This window comes from Chlamydotis macqueenii, chromosome 16 (genome assembly GCF_036417535.1).
Source record: "Chlamydotis macqueenii isolate bChlMac1 chromosome 16, bChlMac1.mat, whole genome shotgun sequence".
In the NCBI taxonomy this organism is placed as follows: Eukaryota; Metazoa; Chordata; class Aves; order Otidiformes; family Otididae; genus Chlamydotis; species Chlamydotis macqueenii.
The window spans coordinates 14855496-14875768 of record NC_141571.1 but is presented as its reverse complement, the minus strand read 5'-3'; the positions used below and the strand labels follow the sequence as shown (position 1 = coordinate 14875768).

The 20273-nt window shown below is 64.1% G+C and overlaps 1 protein-coding gene across 3 annotated transcripts; it reads right to left on the bottom strand.

Annotated features, from left to right (window-relative positions):
• Positions 1–1708: 1708 nt before the first annotated feature.
• Positions 1709–18656, bottom strand: RGS19 (regulator of G protein signaling 19). 3 transcript variants are annotated; one of them, XM_086760314.1, is made up of 6 exons: positions 18513–18656; positions 7426–7568; positions 7121–7257; positions 5104–5178; positions 4039–4273; positions 1709–3442 (listed from the first exon to the last, which is right to left on the bottom strand). In XM_086760314.1, the coding sequence occupies exons 3-6, from the start codon at positions 7219–7221 to the stop codon at positions 3254–3256; spliced, it is 600 nt and encodes a 199-aa protein (XP_086616440.1). In that variant the 5' UTR covers positions 7222–7257; positions 7426–7568; positions 18513–18656; the 3' UTR covers positions 1709–3253. The 3 variants fall into 3 exon arrangements, with proteins under 3 accessions (XP_086616440.1, XP_086616439.1, XP_086616441.1); XM_086760313.1 differs by lacking the exon at positions 18513–18656 and adding an exon at positions 9925–10077; XM_086760315.1 differs by lacking the exons at positions 7426–7568; positions 18513–18656 and having other exon boundaries at positions 7122–7249.
• Between the last annotated feature and the right edge of the window lie 1617 nt (positions 18657–20273).

Below are 20273 nucleotides of genomic sequence, written 5' to 3'. Positions count from 1 at the left end.
AGCACTCCGTCTCTGTGGAAGGAGACCCGTGTAGCCACGAGCTCCCCCGTGGCCATCATGCAGGGAACCTGGGGACAGTTAAACTCCATGCAGGGGGAGGCAGTGGGAATCCACGGGCCAGTGTGAGTGTTGAACGGGATTCCCCAGCACTTTCTGGCTTGTGCCGTGCTCTGCTCTTAGCTTGACGGCTAAAAGGCAGCTTGAATTGTCAGAGGGACTTGCTGGAGAGGCTCAGGAGGGGAAATGCTGCAAATGCAGGAACCTTTCCAGAGGCTTGGACCTGGAGCAGGTAGGGATTACAGCTATTGGTGGGAGATGTTCGCGTGGCTCTAGAAACAGTGGGGTTTGAAGTGAGCTTGAGGCCAGCGTTTGGGAAGGGGCGAGGCACAGAAAGGAGCAAAGCGGGCTTCAGGTGCCACCTCTGCAAATGTGACCCTGGGAGGGGGACCTGCAGGATCAGGCTCTTTCTGGGAGATAACTAGAACCTGGTGTGGAAATTGTCTGTCCTCACAAGAGCTTTCAACCTGAGACTTAAAAATCTCTATTCTTTTCCTAGCCTTTAGCTGGGTGAGGCAGCATTTGGGGGACCCCAGTAAGGCCTCTGCGTTGGAGGCTGCTCAGGAGCAGTCCTCTGACAAGCAGCGCAGCAGCATTTGTAGTCACATCTCTTATGGCATTGCTTCCCAGTTCCAGAGTGAAAAACAAGTATTTCCATTGGCTTTTCAGCCTGCCAGACAGCAGACATTCAGCAGAGACCTTGGAGATGGTTAGAGAGGAGGAAGCAGCCACATGAAAGCAGCGGAAGATGTGCTTGCAGCCCCTTTGAGGGCTGTGCTCCTCGGGAGGCAGGGATCCCAACAGGATCCTTTGCTCAGGGCTTTCACTTGACGGGGTGCAGCCAAGTCTCCCAAGAAGGAAAAGATTCAAAGATGCTGACAACTCGTTTAAGCCTCACGAGTCTTGCGGCGAACGGGGTTATTCAAACCAGGCTTGGGAAGGAGCAGTGTCCTCGCATTAATGCTTAAAAAACCCTTCAGGATCCGAAACCCACGCTGGCCAAGGGCCTCTGGCTCCTGCGCTGTGAACTGGAGCCAGCTGGTTACCAGTTGCTGCTGCTTTTCTTCTTGTGTTACTGCAAGGAGGGGAGCGGGGCTTGGGTACAGTTTGCTGACAATCCTGAATTGGGGGTGGAGAGCCCCAAGCTGAAGGAGCCCCTCAAACCTAGGGAGAAGTACCACGTCTCAGGGCAAGTTACTGTGCCGGTGTCTGGGATTACACCAAGGAGAGCCGGGGAGGGGAACGCCGCTGCGTAAAGAGGGGTCTTGGAAGTGAGGATTTGCTCACGAGGTGTTTAAAAGCGCTGGGACGGGGAGGGAGAGACAAACCAGATGATCTGGTGGCAGCGGGGGTCTTCCCTGGGCCGAGATGTCCGTGGCATGCGGAGAGGCTCCCACCCCTCTGCTGTCCTCTTGAATGTTCAACCTCCAAACCTCGAGCTGGGGCCAGGTTTTGGGAACGAGGTATTTCCTTCACTCACAGAACAAACCAAGCCGCCAGAACTCAAACCTCCCCAGTGCAGGGCGGGGGTGCTGCGGGGCTGCAGTGGTGCAGACTGGGCACTTGGGGGAGAAAACCTGCCAGTAACAACCAAATAACAACAACGCCGACATTCCTGGACAGACGAACGAACTCTGGGCTCTCTCAAAAATACATTTTCTTGAACTGTATTTCCAGCTTGGCAAACAAAACTGAATTTACTGACATGACTTTCCGCACAGTTGTGCCACTAGGAAACAAACAAACAAACAGAGAGAGCAGAGAGAATTTTTTGTTTGTTTGTTTAAAAAAGTATCTTCAATAAAAAGAACCAGTGCTCCTTCTTTATTCTTTGAAAGAGATGGAGAGAGAAGGAGGGGAAGGGGTAGATAAATAGGAAACCACGGGCTGTTCTGGGAAAAGCAGAGAGAAGCGCTGGTCTGCAGCAGGGCTGAGCCGGAGCGTGGCCGAGCGGGGGGCAGGAGTGCGGCGCTGGCTTCGTTTCAGCGCAGAGGGCAGGGGCTGCTGGCAGAAATGTTTTAATTCTGGGTGCCGAGGCTCCAGCAAACCGTTCCTCACGCCACACAAAAATACACACATCCCATTTATCTTCCCTGTGACGTTTCCCATCCCGCGTGGAGCCCTGCCCGGCCGCCGCTCGGTGCCAAGCTGCGCCCGAGGGATGAGGGCAGAGCCCTGGGCTTCTCCCGGCTGGCGGGGCAGGCGTGGGCCGGCTGGGAACCTTTGCTTTCAGGGGTCCCGGGGCCTGCGGGTTTCTGCGGGGGGGGCAAATGATACCTGCACGTCTCTTTTCCTCTTCCCCGAGGTCCGTGAACCCAGGATGCAGGATGCTCTGGCTTTGAGGTGAGAAGCGCGCGGTGTCCCAGGGCTGGACTGGTGCTGACGCAGAGGAGGCAGCCGTAGGGTACCCCCTGCCCACCCCCCGAGCGCATCCTCATGGCCCCACCGTCCCTTCTGCCCCTCCAGAGCCCCTCGGGCAGCTTCGGAGACCGGGAAGGGAGAGCTGCCGGCTCTCTGCTCCGTCAGCCCCAGCGCCGCGCCGCAGATCCGCGGGGAATACCAAAGGGGCTGCAGCGCTGCCCCCCGCCCCGTGGGCCGCTTCAAACAGACGGAGCGATGTAAACCTGACACTTGTTTTATATGTACAGAGACGCTTGTCAAACCCCCCTCCCGCCCCTCCAGTCCCCCAATAAAAGCCAACAAAAGAAGCATTTAAAATAAAAAGTTAAAAAAAAAACCAAAACAACAACAATCATCGACCTCCCCCCCACCCCCAAAAAACCCCCAACCCAGTCCCCAACTGGGTCTCAGGTGGGAAACGGGGACGTGCCCTGTCCCCAGGTGTGGTGGAGAGGGGATAAAGTGACCTCTTCAAAACGGGGGGCGGGTGGAGCTGGGGGTGGGGAGCAGGGCCCCGGCCCTCTCCCGCGCGCTCCCCCGGCTCGCTCCGGCCCGCGGCGGGGACGGGGCAGAGGTTCAGTAGTACGAGCCAGCCCGGGCCGCGCTGCCGCGGTGGCACCAGCACTGGGAACCAGTCCTGGAGGGTGGCCCAGAACCCGGGGTGACGGTTCATAGGTAAAAAGCTAAAAACTTGGGAGGGGGGCTTGGCAGGGAGGGCAGCAGAGGGGAGGGGGCACTGAACCACCCCCCCCGGCCGCCGCGTCCCCGCTGGCGTCCCCGCGGCCCGTGGGCACCCTTAGGACTCCGAGGAGGAGCGGGAGACGCTCTGGAGCAGCGATTTGTAAATGGCAGAGTTCAGGAAGCGAGGGTAGGAGTCTCTGTGCATCAGCGTGTAGATCTGGAGCTGCGCGTCGTCGAAGGTGTGCGAGGACGGCTCCTGCATCTTCCGGTTGATGACCTCCCGCACCCGCGAGTCCAGGCTGACCTGGGAGAGAAACGGAGGGGTTGAGGGACCCCCCCCGGTACCAAGCCCCCATCCCCAACACCCACCCCTGTGCGAGCTCTCGTGGGAAACTGGGTATCAATGTGGCGTGGTCAGACCGGTGTGCTCCACCCCGAATATCCCTGCACCGGAGCCAGGGTGCTTTGGAGAGAGCTGCGGGGAGGTCTCGGGGGTCCTCTCCATGTCCCCTTGCTGGGTGTAGGGGCGTGGGTTGGGGTGCTCCCACCCCGCGTGTCCCCGCTCTGGGGATGCTGCGAGCTGGGCTCCAGCATCTCCTCGGGCCGCTGGTGCCCTCGTGAGGTTTCGGCCCCGCAGCACAACCCGGCCGGCGGTCCCGCTGCCGGCTGTGTCTCGGGGGTTTTGGAAGGCCGGGGGTACCCTCCCCACTGCCACGCACAAGCGTGAAGCAAACCCATTACTCTGCCAAACTCATCCTCACCCACCCCTACCCCATCCCCAAATTGCCGCAAGGCTGCGGTGGCAGCTGGGATCAAGCCCTCTCCCTAAAAAGCACCACCCCAGCCCCATTTTAGCCTGAGCCAGCCCCCGGGAGCACCAGGAGGGGCTCTGCCCCGTACCTCCTTGGGTGAGAGGATGGAGATGTAGTCCTCGTAGATCATCCTGGCCTTCTCGTCGATGGTGTGCGTGTTGCACTCGTTTTTGAGCTCCTCGCACGCCAGCCAGAAGAGCATGTTCTCCTCGCTGTACTCAGTCCGCAAGAACTCCCGGAAGACGTTGCGACCCGCCGGGCTCTTCATCAGCTTGTCGAAGGACTGCGCCCAGCCTCGCACCTCCTCCGGCGTGGGTTTGGTGCTGCCGGGGTCGCGGCGGGGAAGACAAAGGGACAGCGTTACGGCCGGCCGGGTGGGGCTGCGGGGTCCCCGCCGCGTCCCTCCCTGTGCAGCTCGGCTCTGCGCGTCCCTGGTCCCGTTCCGGAGGGACGGTGCCCGAACGCATCCCCCGGGCTCACGCCGAGGCCATTCCTGCTTGGGCTCCGGTTGTTATGGGGGCTTTTGGCGGTCGCTCATGGGGTCTGCCCCAGCTCCGCTCGGCCGGGCTGGGGCGTGGGCTTGGTTTCAGCTGAATTTCCCAAACGGAGATGTATTTTGGTGCTGGCTTTGCACAAACACCGAAGCAGGCAAAAGCCCTTCCCTTGCCAAGCCCCAGCCAAAGAGAGACCGACATCGGTCCCTCATCCTTCACAGCTGCGGGAGGGAGGCTGCTCCCCAGCAAACACTCGTTACCTGCTAACGCAGCGCAGGGTCAGTAATTATCAGTCCCACCGGGGTGGGTGCTCGGTATCCCTGGAGCAGGGTGCCTAACAGGATAAGGCTCTGCCCCGGGACATGGCCTGGAAGCTTCTGAGGTCCTTGCGTGCCTCAGTTTCCCTTTGTAAGGAGTCCAAGGGCCAGGAACGTGGAGGGCTGCAGCCCGTGGCACTAAGCTCCCCATTTCTCAGTGGGAACCGGGGACGTGCTGCTGGAAGCAGCACCAGAAGCCCCCGAGTCCCGGCACCCCGGTCCTGCTCCCCGTGTGTGCACCAGCGGGCGGGATGCAGGGCTGGTACCATGGTGGGTGGCACTGGGTGCCGTGCCGTGCCGGTGCCCCTCTGCCCGCACCCGCCGCGCCGCCCTCGCACTCACCACGCTTCACAGTTTGGGATGGTCTCCAGTTTGGTCTCCCGTCCCGCCCTCCACGCTCGCTCCCGGTCCTCGTTCCTAACGGGGAGATGGAAAGGTAGTAAGGGGCGTTGGGAATGCACCCAGACCCCCACCGTGACCCCCGACCGACCCCAGTCACCAAATCTCTGCGGGACCAGCATCCCCCTGTGCTCAGATCCGCCCCAGCACCCTGCCTGCCCCGGTGGCACCCCGGCTCCTTGTGCAATTTTGCCGTCATCGCGCAAGGGTGTTTCCTGCACTCAGGCACCGCTGCAGCCCCAGCTCCAGCGCCCCGCACGCGTCCCAGGGCCGAGCCGGAGCCGGAGCGGCCGCAGGGCCGGGCAGCTGGCAGAGGTCAGAGCCGGCTCAGCCCACAAATAAATACCGATAAATAAATAAACGGGGGTGGCTGCGGGGCGCGGGGCTGTGTGCTCAGCACCCCAGCTGGTGATGGCCCCGGCTCGCCCAGGACACTGGTGGCCAGGGCAGACGGAGACAGACGAGGGGCCAGACCCTGCACCCCCGCGACAGCCCAGCACCGGGCCAGCCCAGAGGCTGAGCACCGGACAGCGGCGCCAGGGCTGGGGGGTACCGGTGCTCCCTGTCCCCCCGCCATCCCGCGGCCCTGGGGGTGCCGGCGGCGCAAGGGGAGAGCAGCCTGCAGCCAACTTCCTTCGGGCCCTTGAATTTCGGTGCCCAGCACCAACCGCAGTGCTTCCTGTTTGCGACACCGTCCCTCGCCGTTCGCACAAGATTAAACGCGCAAACTTCTCCCCCGGCGGCACGGGTGGCCAGCGTGGGCGAAGCTGCGGGCGCGTCCCTGCCCACGCCGACCCGGGGACTCACTGCCTGGCCTGCCTGAGCCCCAAAATGGTTGGCACTGGTCAGTGCCCCGTGAGCCCCCCAAGCCACCCAGGAACCCATCGCCACCCTTGCTGCCCTGCAAAAGCGGGGAATTCAGAGGGGATGAGGCGAGATGGGGCCCCAAGGATGCAGTCGGGGTCTGCACGGGGCTGACACCAGTGCCGGGGACGCAGCGTGGGTGCGCGCGGAGCTCAGCTCCGGGGCTGTCTGCTCCTCTGAGCTCAGCACTGCTGGCAACTGTAAAGCCCAAAGCTGCTGCAAAGCTCGAAGCCACCGGCGATGTCGGAGCGGGCCAGCGCTGAGGATGGAGAGCAGACAGGCTCTCCAAAATCCGGGCTAGCCAGAGAATAAGGAGCTGGGGATCCTCGGAGAGGATGGGAGCCGATGCTGCGGGCAAGCGGCTGGTTACGTCCTCGGCTTTGAGCAGCGCTGGGAGCCCAGGGCCGGACTCTGCACCCGCTGCTCCACGGCAGAGGCGCCCGGGAGGGCTCCCAGGGACAAGGGCCGTCTGCCTCGGGTGTGAGAGGGCAGGGAAACCCAGCTTTCCCCCTGCCCTGACCTGCCTGAAACACGCAGCGACGTCCCCCTGCACGCGCAGCGCTGTGCCCAGCGTCCCCCCGCCCTGGCACCCGGGGAGGGCGCGTTGGGAGGCAGAGGTCAGGCAGCTCGGCTGAGCACCACGCTGGGGACGCCCAGCCCAGGAGAGCTGTTAACGCAGGGCCGGAGCAGGGTTCCCGGTGCCGCTTCCTGCTTGATGTATTTGAAAAGATTTGGCTGATGGGCAGGAGCCATGGTGCTCCGAGGCGCGGCTCAGCACGGCCCCTCAGGGTGCTGCCCACCCGCTCCAAAACACCCTTTACCCCCTTTCGAACCACGGCACCCTCAACTCCCGACCCAACGCAAGCACGCCAGCGGCCCGGAGACGCGACTCTGGCTCGCTGAGCGGGGCCGGCTCCATCCCGGCCGCCCTCCCGCGCCCAGGGGACCCTGTACCCCTCGAAGCCCGGCGCCTGCTTGGGCAGCAGCCATGTTCAAGCGCTCGGTGCGCGGCCCCGCAACAGGCAGGCGACCCTCGCATCCCCCCTGCTCACGGGACCCTCGGCCGTCGGGCGGTGGGGCGGGCGGCGGGACGTACCATGAGCAACTGCAGCAGCAGCACCAGCAGAAGCAGCAGGCGTTGGGGCGGTGGTGGCTGGCGGGTTGCACCGTTGTCGGAGAAGTCTCATGCCGGGACATCGGAAGGGGTGTCTCTGCGGACGCGGGTCCTGCGTACTGAAAGGCACGAGGGCAGGGAGCGGGTGAGCGAGCCGTCGAGGGTTATCCCCCCCGCCACGGGCAAGCAGCCGCAGGCCAACGAGGAACCCCCCACCCCCGCACAGTGACTCGCTGGGATTTAATTTTGGCTCCCGCGGGCCGGCCCCCAGACGGTCACCGCCTCACCTGCGTCCCAGCCTCATACACGGTGGACGGGGTCGGGTCGTGCTTCCGGGGCTCTCCTGCTGCTCTCGGCTCCCGCCGGCGCGCGGGCGAGCCGTGCCGCCCGGACCCCCCGGCTAACGTCCCTGCCGCCTCCTGGACGGAGCCTGCGGGGAGGGAGAGCAGCGGCACCGCGTCACCTTCGCAGAGGGACCCCCTGGCTTCGGGCGCGTGGGTGGGGGGGCTGCTCTGCGCCGGGGAAAGCCTTTCGCGGGCGGCGGGCTGGGGGCACGGCGGGCAAACCCAGAGGGTGCAAGAAAAGGAAGCGAGAAGGAAAGGCGGAGGGCGGACACAGCGGCAGATGCTCTGCCAGCCCCACGCTTCACCCGGGACCCCCTCCCACGCTTTGGGGGTGCTGCCGAGCCCCGGGGAGGGTGTGGGGCTCAGGGCCGGCCTCGTGCACCCTCGGCGATGCCCCGTGCCATGGCGGAGTGCGGCCGGACCCCCCTGGTGCGTTTGGGCCCAGGATGGGGAAGTCGGAGGCGCTTCACGGCATCATGTGAGTGGAAGGAAACGGGGTTGGGGGGAGGGAAGTTTTCACGGCTCCCAGCACTGAACCAAAACTTGCCCGGTGCCAAGCGTTGGCCGAGCCCAACGGCCGCGTTTGTTCTCTGCAAAATCGTCCCCCTGCGCCCGCCTGCCGACACCATCGGCCCAGCCTGGAGCGGGGCAAGGAAGGAACGGGAGCGGGGGGCACTGGGCAGGGAGAGCCCCCGGCTGCCCCAGCCCCAGCATCCCTGTCCCGAGCTGCCCCAGGTCTCAGCGCTTTGGCTCTGAGGACGGAGTTGGGGTGTGGGTCCCAGCTGGGGACAGGGTTGTCCCCAGGGTGTCCCCCATCATGGATGCAGTCCCCCCCGGCCATCACCTGGCAGCGCTTTCCGTGAGCTTCTCACCCAGGCCCTTGCACAGCCTCTCGCTGGCTCCCATCGCTCCCGCAGGAACGAAAAAGGAGAGAGCCTGCGTTGTGCTCCCAGTTGTCCCTATTTATAGCCCTGAGCGCTGGCAGGATGGCTGTGGCCCTGTCACCCACTCGATGGCAGGCTCCGCTCCCCTCCGCGCTGCCCTCAGGTCCATTTCCCCCCCACTTTTGTCCCTTTCCTTTGCTTTCCCCTGACCTCCAGTTCTCTTCCCCCTGCCCACCCACGGCAACATCGCGCTTGCCCCATGGAGCCATGGCCGCCATGGCTTTCCCAGCGAGCAGTGACGAGGCTGCGGGAGCGGGGCGAGCAGGAGGAAAACCCGCAGGCTGGGAAAATCCTCCCGGCTCGCCCCAAAACACAGGCAGCGGCGGCCGCGGGGTGCGGAGCAGGCGGACGGAGGGTGGCCAAGGGACGGGGACGTGGGGACAGCGTGTGGCATCACTCCAGCGGGAGCTGCCAGGCACACGGCTGCTGCAGCTCGGCCAGAGCAAACCCGCCAGGGGCTCCCAGCATCCCCCAGTAAGGAACATCCCATCCCACACCCGCGGGGTGCATGCAGCGCCCGGCTGCTGCAAAGGCCCCCACGGCACTGAAAGGCAACGCCGGCGCGGTCCGGATTCGCAGGGCCGGTGTCCCACCCCATCCCACCACGGCGGCGGGGGCTGCGTGCCGCAGGGCCGTTTCCAGCCGCCCCCAGAGCCGGGCACTGCCGCGAAGCCGTGGGTGCCCATGGATAAGGAAGTCCCGTCGGGCGGCAGAGCCGACGAGCACTGGAGAGAAGGGCGAGGGCGCATGCGCGAGGCTGCGAAAAAGAGGAAGGTCGACAAGAAGGGGACGTTTCCCCAGCAGGGAGAAGAGACGCCCCAAAAGCCGCCCTTGCCTGAACCCCCTGAGCCCCCTAATCCCCCCGTGAGCCCTCGCCATCGCCGCCCAGCAGCTGCGGCGCCCGGCCAAGGAGTCCCCAGTCTGCTGGGTGTCCCCGGGCCCTGCCAGCTCACGCGCCCGTGACGTCCCCGCCGAGCCTGGCACCGCCCCGTCCTCTCCCCAAACGGAGAGGGGACCCCCCTACACACGAGACAAGACGAGCGCTCCCCAAAATCGCTTTTGAAGGGAACTTTCCCCTTCCACTTTGCTGGGGTGGCCGAGTCGGCCCCGTCCTGTGCGGCCAAACACGGAGCACCCTGTGACCTGCTCGTCCCGGGAGAAGCAGTCGCCAAAACCCCGCTGCAGTGGGAGCCGTGGCATCGGGGTGCCCCCACGGGCAAAACCGAGGTGACGCCAAATACCGGCCGTGGGAATGACCCCTCTCCGTGCACCCCACTTCTCCTGAGCGCCCCGGCCGGGGATGATGCCCCGAGCAGCGTGGCATCCCCCTCCAGCCACCCCCACTCCTGCAAACCGGGGTGGAAACCAGCAACCACCCCGGTGCGGGGGGACCCCCGGCACAGCCCAGGCTTGGCTCCCACGCCCACCTCGCCCCGCACCGCCGCTGGCAGGGGGACCCCGGGGCGCACGGGGGGAGCCGGTGGCAGCGCGTCCGTACCTGCAGCCTGGCCATCGTGGCGGCGGGCGCCAGCCAGGGTGACCCCAGCCGGCTCAGGGGGCGCGCGGCATCGCCGGGACTGCTGGGTCCGAGGGCAGGGAGACGGGAGAGAAAAGAAGAGAGAAAGAGAAAAGAAAAGTGGCCGAACACATCCTCTCACAGGAAAGGGAGTGGTAAGGGAAGTGGCAAACTCAACCGAAGAGTTCAGACCTTTTTTGGGAAAGCCCCGGCGGGGCCCGGCTGCTCTCCTCGCCGCCCCGACGAGGCAGGAGCGGGGCAGAGCGAGCCCTGCCAGCAGCTCAGCTGGGTCGCGCTCCTGCTTCCCACCCCTCGGACGCATCCGGAGGCGTGAGAGCAGCCGAGCCGCGGCTCCCCGGCCGGGATGGGCACCCACCACGGTGCCGCCTGCACCCGGGCGTCTCGGCGATGGAGGCAGCCCGGGCGCGCCGGCAATGGAACAGCCCCACGGGCCAGGAGCGGCCGGCGCGGCTTCCCCGAGGAGCGACGGGCAGGATCCGTCCCATGGTGGGCACGGGCTGGTTCCCAGCGCCTGGCCGAGGCCGCTTCGAAGCGCCGGCGCTTTCCGCCATGCTGGTGTCCCCGGGGCGCGGGGCAAGGACGCGGGCGGCGAGGGAAGGGGGCTGGGGGCTGAGGGCGGAGAGGGAAGGGGGCCGGGGGCTGAGGGCGGGCTGAGTCAGAGCCTCCTGCCGCGCGGCATCGTCCCTGCGACGCGGGGATGTGCCAGCCTGCCCGCCGCGCCGAGCGAAGCCCGGCTCCCTCCGCCAAGAGTGACTCACAAACAAAGTTGTTTGGTTTTCTTTTTTCCTCCTCAGGAAAAAAAAAAAAAAAAAAGAAAGAAGAGAGAGAGAGAAATCAGACGCCCAAGCTCGGTTTCCTTGATTAAATTCACCCTGAGCGCCGCTGCGGGTGGAGGGGGCTCCGGCCCTGGCACCGCACCAGCAACCGAAACTGGTTTGTGGTCTCCGCTGGTGGCTGCCCCCTCGCTGACGCGGGCTCACGCAGCTGGAAAAGGGGGGAAAGAGGGATGGGGGGACGCAGGCACCCCTGCACGCTCCCCGGGGCCGCGGGGCTGGGCCAGGCGCCCGGCCCGTTATCAGCCCAGCCCAGCGCCCTGCTCGGCGCCCGGGGACACCGAGCTGTCATCTCCTCTCTTCCCCAACGCCGCATCACCCGGCACCCAAAACCCAAAGCGGTCGCGGCGTCACCATCCCCAACCCCACCCCCTCCTGCCACCCAAAAGTCACAGCCCCTTCTTCTGCCAGTGCCCACCCCGCCGGTGCCGCCGTCCTCGCAGGCGCCCAGCGCCGCTCTGTTTCTCCAGTCACCGGCACCTCATTTATTTTCCGTCTGGTTTTCCAGGATTCCCCTCGCCGCTGCCGGGCAGGGACAGCTCTCGGAGCAGGGGGCTGCCGGGACGCGGCCGCGCTCCCGAGGGGCAGCCCCCAGCACCCCCAGCTCACCGGCCTCGGGGCACCCATTGGGTGCCGGTGGAGGGACCATCCCCGGCCAAGACCGAGACCCACCACATGCCAGCAATGTCTTAGCGGGGAGCAGTGCTGCTGGATTCTCCAGTGTCTAATAAGGGCTGAGCAGCTTCCCCGCCTCCTCCCTGCCTTTCTCCCGGGAGGCACCCAGCACCTCCGACCTCTGCCAGACTCGGCTGAAACCGGCCACCGAGTGCCACCAGACGCTGGCCAGCCCCCCAGGCAGCTTGGGGAGCGGCGAGGGGCTGGCACCCCCCGGACTCCCCTCTGCCGGGGTTACCCCACCAAGCACCGCTGCCAAGCCCCACAGCTGCCGCCCGCCCCCGCACCCTGCCCCAGCCACCTGCCAGCGGGACAGGAAGTTTTAGGAGCTATTTTTAGACCTGGCTTCCCCCCCCTCCACTTTAGCAATCTGTTAGAAAAAGACCGAAGAGGTGAGGCTCAAGTCCCCCTGCTCCGCAGCGACGGGGCTGGGCTGACCCCGAGCACCAGCTGGGTCGGACTCCCCTGGTCCCACCGGGACGAGGGGGTGGCGATGCTCACGTGCCCGCGCCCCGGCTGCCTCCCTGCCACCCTTGCCGGTAACGCCGGCAGATGTGCCCGTGCACGTGGCGGAGGCGGCGGCGGTGAGCGGATGCCTTTGGCAGAGCTCCTCTGCCCGGCAGTGATTTTTCTGCCATCCCCTGAGACCGGAAAGGCCGGTCCTGGTGATGGGAGCCGGGAGATGCTGCGGCGTGTCCCAACGTCTTCCCGGTCCTCCGCACCGTGAGGGCCAACAGCCCCGTGGGAGCCTCTCCTGCTGGGATGAGGACGACGGCAGGGTCCTTCTCTGCTCCCTGCCCCTCTCCTCATCCCCAGCCCGGCTGTATTTCTGCACCGACCACCCTCTGAGCCAAACCTCACCTCCCGAAAGGACCGCGCGAACCTCCCCAGCACCCATTGGAAAGAGGCAAGTGGACCCGCAGCCCCGTCCCGGCGCGGCTGCCACCGCTGTTACGGCCACCGTGGGCTGCCATGCGGCACGACGGGCGCGGTGCTGCCAGCACCCACCCCTGTGGCCCCGGCCCTTGCTCTGAAACGGAGTTAAATATTTCATAGTGTAAAAATAGCACCCACGACAATCAGCTGGGGGATTTATACGGCGAGCCCTGACAATTACGTTTCTATTAGCAGAGGCACCACGACGCTGCTAAGGCAGACGCCTATGAAGCATTTGGTAATGATCCACGCGAAAGGAGAAGAAACATCACAGCAATCAATACTCAACAGGGGCTCAACCCCACGGACAGAGCCCGGCGGCTGACGGAAGGGAAGGGAAGAGGAAAGGGAGGGATACGGCATCGGCGTGGCCAGGGTGGGAGCCGAGTTGGATGGGTGGCAGGGTGCTCCTTCCCCATGGGGTGCTGCCTGCCCAGGACCCGCTCATCCCCATCCCGGCGAGGGCAGGAGCGTGTCCTGTGGGGACCACGGGGCAGAGGAGGGGACATCAGTGGTGATTTAGGGGACAGGGATGCTGGCAGGACCACGGGTAAGAAGATGAGGAACTGACCTTTTTGAGGAAATGAGGAACCAGACAGAGAATCGAGCCCGGATGGGGATGAAAAGGAGGGACGCTGCATCCCAGGGAAACTCCGCATCAAACGGGTCGCTTACCGCAGCTCCGCACGCTCCCCGATGCAGCCGAGGGGCGATTTTCTCCCCAGCCCCGGCACGGGACCAAACCCCATCGGCTGCATCCGGAGACCCGTGCCAGCGCGGGAGCTGCTGGCCGGGCACGGGGAGGAGGTTTGGGAGCCTGCGCCAGCACAGGCGGGCGGTGGGTCCGGCCGTGCCGAGGACAGGTCCGGCCCTGCGCTCCAGCCACGCTCCCCGCCACACGGCACTGATGTGGTCAGGGCAGGGCTGAGCCCGGCAGCCAGCTCAGCCAGCGGTGAGACCGGCCGCGCCGGGGCCACGCCAGCACCACAGCTGGGACCACCCCCCAAACACTGCACCCCGGGGACACTCGCCCACCGCGGTTTATTCGCCTGGGCAGCGCCGGGCCCCGCTGCCCGCATGCTGCCAGCCCTGATGGATGCTTTTGGGGTCCATCAGGCAGATGTCACGCCTCACCGTGGAGCACCCAGGGCTGGGATGTCCCCCTGGCCCCAGACCCAGTGCCACCATGGGTCCCAGGAGCAGAGCTTGCAGAGCCGAGCTCCCGCTTGCACCAGTAAGGAAACTTCCTCCCACATCACACTTTGGTCCAACATTAAAACAGTGAGGGACTGCAGGAGACCCTCAGGAGAACGTCCCGGGGGCAAATACCCAAGGCAAGGGGGATTTGGTGACCTGATGCCCTGTCCCAGCTCTGGAGCATCCCAAGAGACATACGTGACCCCTGTGCTGCGGTCACCACGGCCTCCCCAGCACCAGTGATGCTCTGCCCTGCTCCAGCCGCGACAAGAAACGGGGAGCTCCGCGAACGACTCGCATCCTCTGAGACCGGCCGCGCTGGCTATTTAAAACCCGACCAAAGGGGAAAAAGGACGGCGAGGTTTGGCTCGGCCATCCCCGGGGAGGAGCTGGCAGCGCGGGGAGGAAGGAAGCACTGTCATTCTGTGTGGCCCCTGTGCCACAGAGGCGGCCCCAGGGCAGTGCCAGGCAGCCGAAGCCGCTGCATCCCGCTCTGGCCGGGCACGCTGCTGCCAGACATGGCTTCGGGACACGGCCGGGGCGGGTGCCCACCGCACCCGTGCTCAGACGGCGGTTGCGGCCCTGGCCGGGGATGTCAGCGAGAACCCCGACGCGACAGGCCACCGCCGTGCCCTTGGCCAAGCCCTCGGGACGCTGCAGGGCTGGGCTGTGCCACCGGAGGACGCAGCAGCTCGCCTGCCACCGCCACCACGGCGATACATTCCCCCGGCCCCAAATCCCCTTTGCGAGCCCTCTCCTCATGGTGAAACCCACACCAGACCCGCAGGCAGCGTCTCTCCTCGTTTCCTCTTTTCCAAGGCTAGCTTGAAGCGTCCCCTTCCTTTTCTGAGGTTCCTGCCCCCTGATGCCAATCCGTACCCGTTTGCTCTTCTCCTGTCCTTCGCACTGCAACGCCGCTCGGGCGTTTGTCTTCTGTCGGAGGGGTTCGTGCCTGCAGGAGGGGGAGCAGCTGGAAAACTCAAACCCTTCACCCCACACCCCTTTGCTGGCTGCCTGACCCCCTCTATACGGAACCAGCCATAAATTTGGCTCCGGGACTGGGCTGCCAGCGCACCCACAGCCTGACCCCGCACCCAGAGCCATGGCCACGCGTGGGGACGCCGGGGGCTCCGCTCCCGCTGTGCCCGTCCCGTCCCTGCCCCGGAGCCCCCGCTGACGGCGGAGCGGGCAGGTGCTGACACGCAAGCCTGGAGCGCGGCAAAGCTGGGCCCCCAAACCTGAGCACAGAGCCCACGAAAGGTCAACTGAGGCTGTTCCCACGCGGTTAGAGAACTGGAAGGGCAGCTTGTTATAAAACTCTACCACACATTTTCCCGCAGTCAGGAAAGCCCCTTTTTTCCATGTCTAAGGTGAACGTTAAAGCTGAACCCCGACTGACTCCGCTGCTCCACCTTCCCCCCGGTTAAATCTCTGCTCCCACGGAACGGTCAGAGACAGGAGGTTTGCAAGACGGGCGAGAGGCAGAGCGCTCCGCGCCACTCCCAGTAAACTCATCCGAGACGGCCGAGCTCCCACGGAGCCGGAGGAGCCGACGGGGTGGGCTGGGGCATCGCCCTCCGTGCCCACCCCAGTGGCCTGGGAACGGGTAAGATGCAGGCAGGAGGTCTCTGTCACTGGTTCCCCTCCCAAAGAAGGAACCCAGTGGATTTCCAGCCAAAAATAACAGAAATAAAATAATTCTCCCTGCTCCCAGTGCTTTCGCAGAAGGGCGAAGGGTCGATCAAAACTCAGCAGCTGCTGCCTTGTTTTAGGCGGTTCTCTGGATCTAGCAAGAGCCAGGACTTTGCCTCCACTACAGTTTTATCCCAAAGCCATCAGTTCCAACATCCCCAGGTCCCACCGAGCACCCAGGCAGGCTGGGGGGCTGCACAGGGGTCCCACCCCGCAGCTCATGGACCAGCATGGCCCCAGTAGGGCACCGGGCCGGCGGCTCCTGCAGCGCACGCACGGCAGCGTTTAAGGCATCCAAGCCCTGCAAAAAGTTACGGGTGTCCTGAAACTCAGGATCGCAGCGGGGAGAGCCGGCCAGCGGAGTTATTTACCGCAAACAACACCGTGGCTCCACACTGCTCTCGCACAGCTGCGGCAATAAGGATTTAGGACTTTCGGGGACTTTCTGCAGGTCACCCTCCCTTGTGCTGCACAGGGCAACCCGTGGCGAAGCAGCTGGGGAAAGAAATGGGCTGGCTGAGCCCAGTACTGATGGAAACGAGCTGGAGGAGGCTCGTGCGATGCTGGGTGCAGGACAGGATGAAAAGGGAGATGTTTGTGGGGCTAGACGTTCATTCCCCGAGCCAGTTGGAGCAGGGGCAGTGACGGCCACCGCAGAGCAGCTTCCCGGTCTGCGACGGGGTTGCTGGAGTCCCCGCGAGCTGGTGAGTTCAGTTTCTTCCCCTCTTACACCACAGAAGATGTCAGACACTCTTCCCCCATCCTGTCCCTCCCCACGGGCGAAAAACATGTTGTAACACATTGGGGATGAAAATAACGGGTGATAAGGTCCAGTATCTCTTCTTCCCCCCAAATTTAGAGGTAGCTATGAAAAAATGTATATAAACAACTGGCTTTAGACCCAGCCCTCTCTGAACAGCTTTTGTAATGGACACGCGTAGAGAGATGTGCAGAGACGAATAAGGAACTGAATAATAGGAAGTCTCGGTGAAGGCTGCGGGCACCGGCTCACCCGGAAGCCGCTGTTATTCCAGGCAAGAGCTCGAAGCACCAAACCCCGAGAGCGCACGGTGCGGAGCCGGCCTCGCTCCGCTGTGGCTGCTCTGCTTTCGGGGTGCTCGGGCACGGCCGGATTTGGTGGAAGAAACCGGCCCGAGGAGCAGGAGGAGCTGGAAAGGGAAGGCAGGGCGCCCCGTGGGATGGCTCAGCACCCAGCATGGCTCTTACCTCCTCTTGAGCTGACTTTCCAAAATAATTTTATCCAGAGGATAGAAATTTGGAAAAAAAAAAAAAATGGAAAAGCCATGGCCGCTTGAGTGCGTGCTGCGCAGAGGCTGAGGAGCGGCTTGGCGGCCGCTTTGCCACTCTGGACCTGTTGCTCGCAGGGAAGAGCCCTGAGCACCGAGCTCACCCGCCCACTTTGCGCGAGCCCGGTTGAAACTCAAGATGCTGTAGCCCAAGTCCAGCCTAAAAGTGAGCCCACAACCAGGGATAAGCAAGGACAGGAGAGCACGCACCTCGGGAGGCAGCAGAGACGTGCAGCTCCCGCACCTCGGGCAGGCTCAGCATTAATTACTATGCCAATGTATTTTTCTCCCTTTCTCTGGGTTTGAGTTGCATTATCTGATTATCTGCCTTTGGTTCCTTCTTTTTTTATAATAACAATATCAAGATAGGCATGCGTACCCTGATGGAGATATATTCGTGTCACTGAATTCCTGCTTCTCCACTATATCTTACGAGGTGGAGTTTGTTTAATTGCTGAAGAACACGACTGTATTTTGATTAGCGGCTTGAGTCATTTGTGGGGAAGGGCTGACGCGGAGGAGCTCAAATCCTTGTAGGGAAATCTGATGTGGCGCTCTCCCTTGGGAGACAGTCTGAAATATGTGCCCACTGGGGTGACCCGTTTTCCCAAAGAAAACGATATCCACCAGGCCAGCAAACGCCACGGGCTCCGTTCATCCAGCGTGACATGGGACGAGCATCTCTATCGCCAGGGATGGTGGAGACGCATCCGGAGGGGAATGAACTCCCCTCGCAGCGGGGAAATCCCTCCCACTCACTTAACACTTTTTGTTTAGTTTCTTAAATAAGGCCATGGATCCGTGCCAGAGCAGCCTCATGGAAGTGGCGGGGAGAGGGAGCTTTCCTGGGGGAAGCTCTCCGTGCCCAGAGATGCACAGTGATCCACACACGGAGCAGCTCCACGGCCTCACCCTCTCCATCCCTTGGCCATGGGGACGCGGCACGGAGTCACAGCATCCCGCGCCGCTGCCCACGAAATGAGCGACGGTCAGATGTCACATCCCTATGGATATCATATGGGGATATATGTCTCGTATCCCTACGGATATCCTCAGCTACGTCCCGGACACCACCGAGGCGCACCCCCCGACTCGACCCTTTGGCCGCGCTGTTGCTGGGGGACGCGGCGAGGACGGGAGCCCGCTGTCCCCCTGACCTCAGCCAACCTTCCCGAGCCCTGGCCAGGTCAGGGCTCCCCACGCTGCTGCTGCTCGCCACGCGAGGCATGGCACCCCATTGCACCGGGGGGCACGGGGAGCCGCACGCCTGAGCCGCTGCCAGGGTGCGTGGGTGCTCCAGAGCCGGCCCAGCACCCACCTGTGGGTGCAGGGAGGGCCGGGGCAGCCCTGGGCCGGGGAGGCTTTTGGGAGAAGCGGGGGATCCTCCCTGCAAGCTCCCTCCCTGGGCTGGGCAAGCGCCGGTGCAACCGGCCCTGCGGCTGGAGGGTGCCCGGCTCCTTCCACCTCCATCCTCCTCCTCCTCGCTCCCGGGGCGATGCGGCGGGGAGGGCCCCCTCCCTGCCCGGGTCCCCACGGACCATCCCGCCGGGTGTCCCCCCCTCCATGCCTCGCACACGGGGCTGGTGACAGGCAGCAGCCGGACACACGGACGGACAGACGCGCACAGCCCGACCGCTCCATCAGCCCCGGCGCTCCGCGGTGCCCGGTGCGTGGCCGGGAAGGGGGACGGGGGGGCAAAACGTGCGGAAGGGAAGATGCGGGGGGGCGGGGGGGCTCATGCAGGTGAGGAGGGAGGGGGCGTGCAAAGCGGGGTCGGCCCGCAACCCGTGGGGAGGAAGGCAGGGCTGGGCACCGGGCGAGGGAGGGGGCGATGGGCCCGTGTGTCCCCCCCCGTGTCTCCCCCTCCCGCATCCCGCGGCAACCCCGGGCCGGGGCGCGGGGTACTCACGGGCCAGGCATCCGCTCCGCTCCGCCGCCGCGCAGCCCCCGGCCGCGGCCCCGCCGCCGCCGCCGCCGCTCCCCCCGCCCCGCGGCCGCCGCCTCTGCGCTGCCTCCGGGCTCGGCACCGGAGGGAGAGGGCGAGGGAGCGGCAGCGGGAGCGGAGCGGAGCGGCGCGGCCGCACTGCGCACGCGTCCCCCGGCCCCTGCGATTGACTTCCGAACGCCATGGCAGCGCCCGCGCTTCCCCGCGGCAGCGCGCTCACACGCACCCGCACCCGCACCCGTACCGGCATCCCCACCGGTACCAGCATCGGCACCCTGCACCCAGTACCGGCACCCTGCACGCGCATCCAGCACCAGCACCCTGCAGCCAGTACTGGTGCCCAGTACTACGATCAGGCACCAGCACCCTGCACCCAGTACTGGTGCCCAGTACCACGATCAGGCACCGGCACCCTGCACCCAGTACTGGCACCCTGCACCAGCACCCAGTAGCCAAGAGAATCACAGAATCATGGAATGGTTTGGGCTGCAAGGGACTGTTAAAGCCCACCCAGCCCAACCCCCTGCAAGGAGCAGGGACATCTCAAACCAGATCAGGTTGCTCAGAGCCCCGGCCAACCTGGCCTGGAATGTTTCCAGGGATGGGGCATCCACCACCTCTCTGGGCGACCTGGGACAGGGCTCCACCACCCTCAGCGTAAAAAGATTTCTTCCAGCTGGTCTGCATCTCCTATCTTTTAGTTTAAAACCATTACCCCTCGTCCCATCCCAACAGGCCCTGCTAAGAAGTTTCTCCCCATCTTTCTTATCAGCCCCCTTTAGGTACTGGAAGGCCAATACTGGCGCCCTGCACCAGCACCCTGCACCAGCACTGGAGGCCCCCTCTGTCCCCACGGGGTCCTGGCCCACCCCGGAGTGTGGGGCAGAGTTGCCTGCGGAGTTGCCCCCGGCACTTCCCGGCCAAGAGGTCCTGCCGAGGAGCGGCGTTCCCTAAATCAGTGGTTTCTTTTCTTTTTTTTTTTTAATTTTCTTTCAAAAAGGGGGATTATGCGTCGCTAAAAATAAAGGGTGATAAAACTTTGGGAGAGAAAGGAGGCATAAAAATTACACGATCTTGCCAGCCAGGGAAATTATCCCACTTTATTATTTAAAACCTCATTAAAAACCGTTTCCCTGGGAGAGACAATGATCAAACCGCTGTCTATTTCAATCCTCGAGACGTGTGCTCTGCTACGTGGGGAACTTGTCTAAAATAGGCAGTCCCCACATCTGACTGCTCAGCTGAACACGCCAACCCCGACCCCCGCCCCCCGCCCGCGCGAGCAGCCCCTCGGAGCCGAGCCCCCTGCCCCTACGCAGGCACGCTGCTTCAACCTGCTCTGTCCAGTTTTCCTCTTTTTACCCATCCAGCTCACTCCAGTGGGAGCTGCGAAGTGGTTGCCCAGGGAGGATCTGCGCAAGAACCTCTGCAGATGAAGCAGGGTCCTTCTTCCCGTTGCAATTTTCCCAAATCTTCAGAGCAGCTCCAGCGCGGAGCCGCGGCTGCCAGGCTGCTCCCTCCCGCCGAGCGACCAGGCCGCCAGCCCTCGGATTTGCCTCAGCGGTTCAGTTCACTGGAAGCTCACAAACGCTTGGAAAGGCTCCCACGTCTTCAGGAACTGCTTTGTAGTGCGTGTTTGGGATTTTTAGAAATCCCCAGGCACATCTGGGCTTGTGACTCCTTGTGATTCCCCAGCCAGTCGGATGGTGAAAAGATGGGGTTTGT

Bases quoted from the DNA above. Each gene is read 5' to 3' on its own strand.
- RGS19 (XM_086760314.1), bottom strand. From the start codon at position 7,221: ATGTCCCGGCATGAGACTTCTCCGACAACGGTGCAACCCGCCAGCCAC. The intron at 5,179-7,120 runs GTACGTCCCGCC...TCTCCCCGTTAG, and splicing joins TGCTGCTGCAGTTGCTCATG to GAACGAGGACCGGGAGCGAG. The intron at 4,274-5,103 runs GTGAGTGCGAGG...CGACCCCGGCAG, and splicing joins ATCCCAAACTGTGAAGCGTG to CACCAAACCCACGCCGGAGG.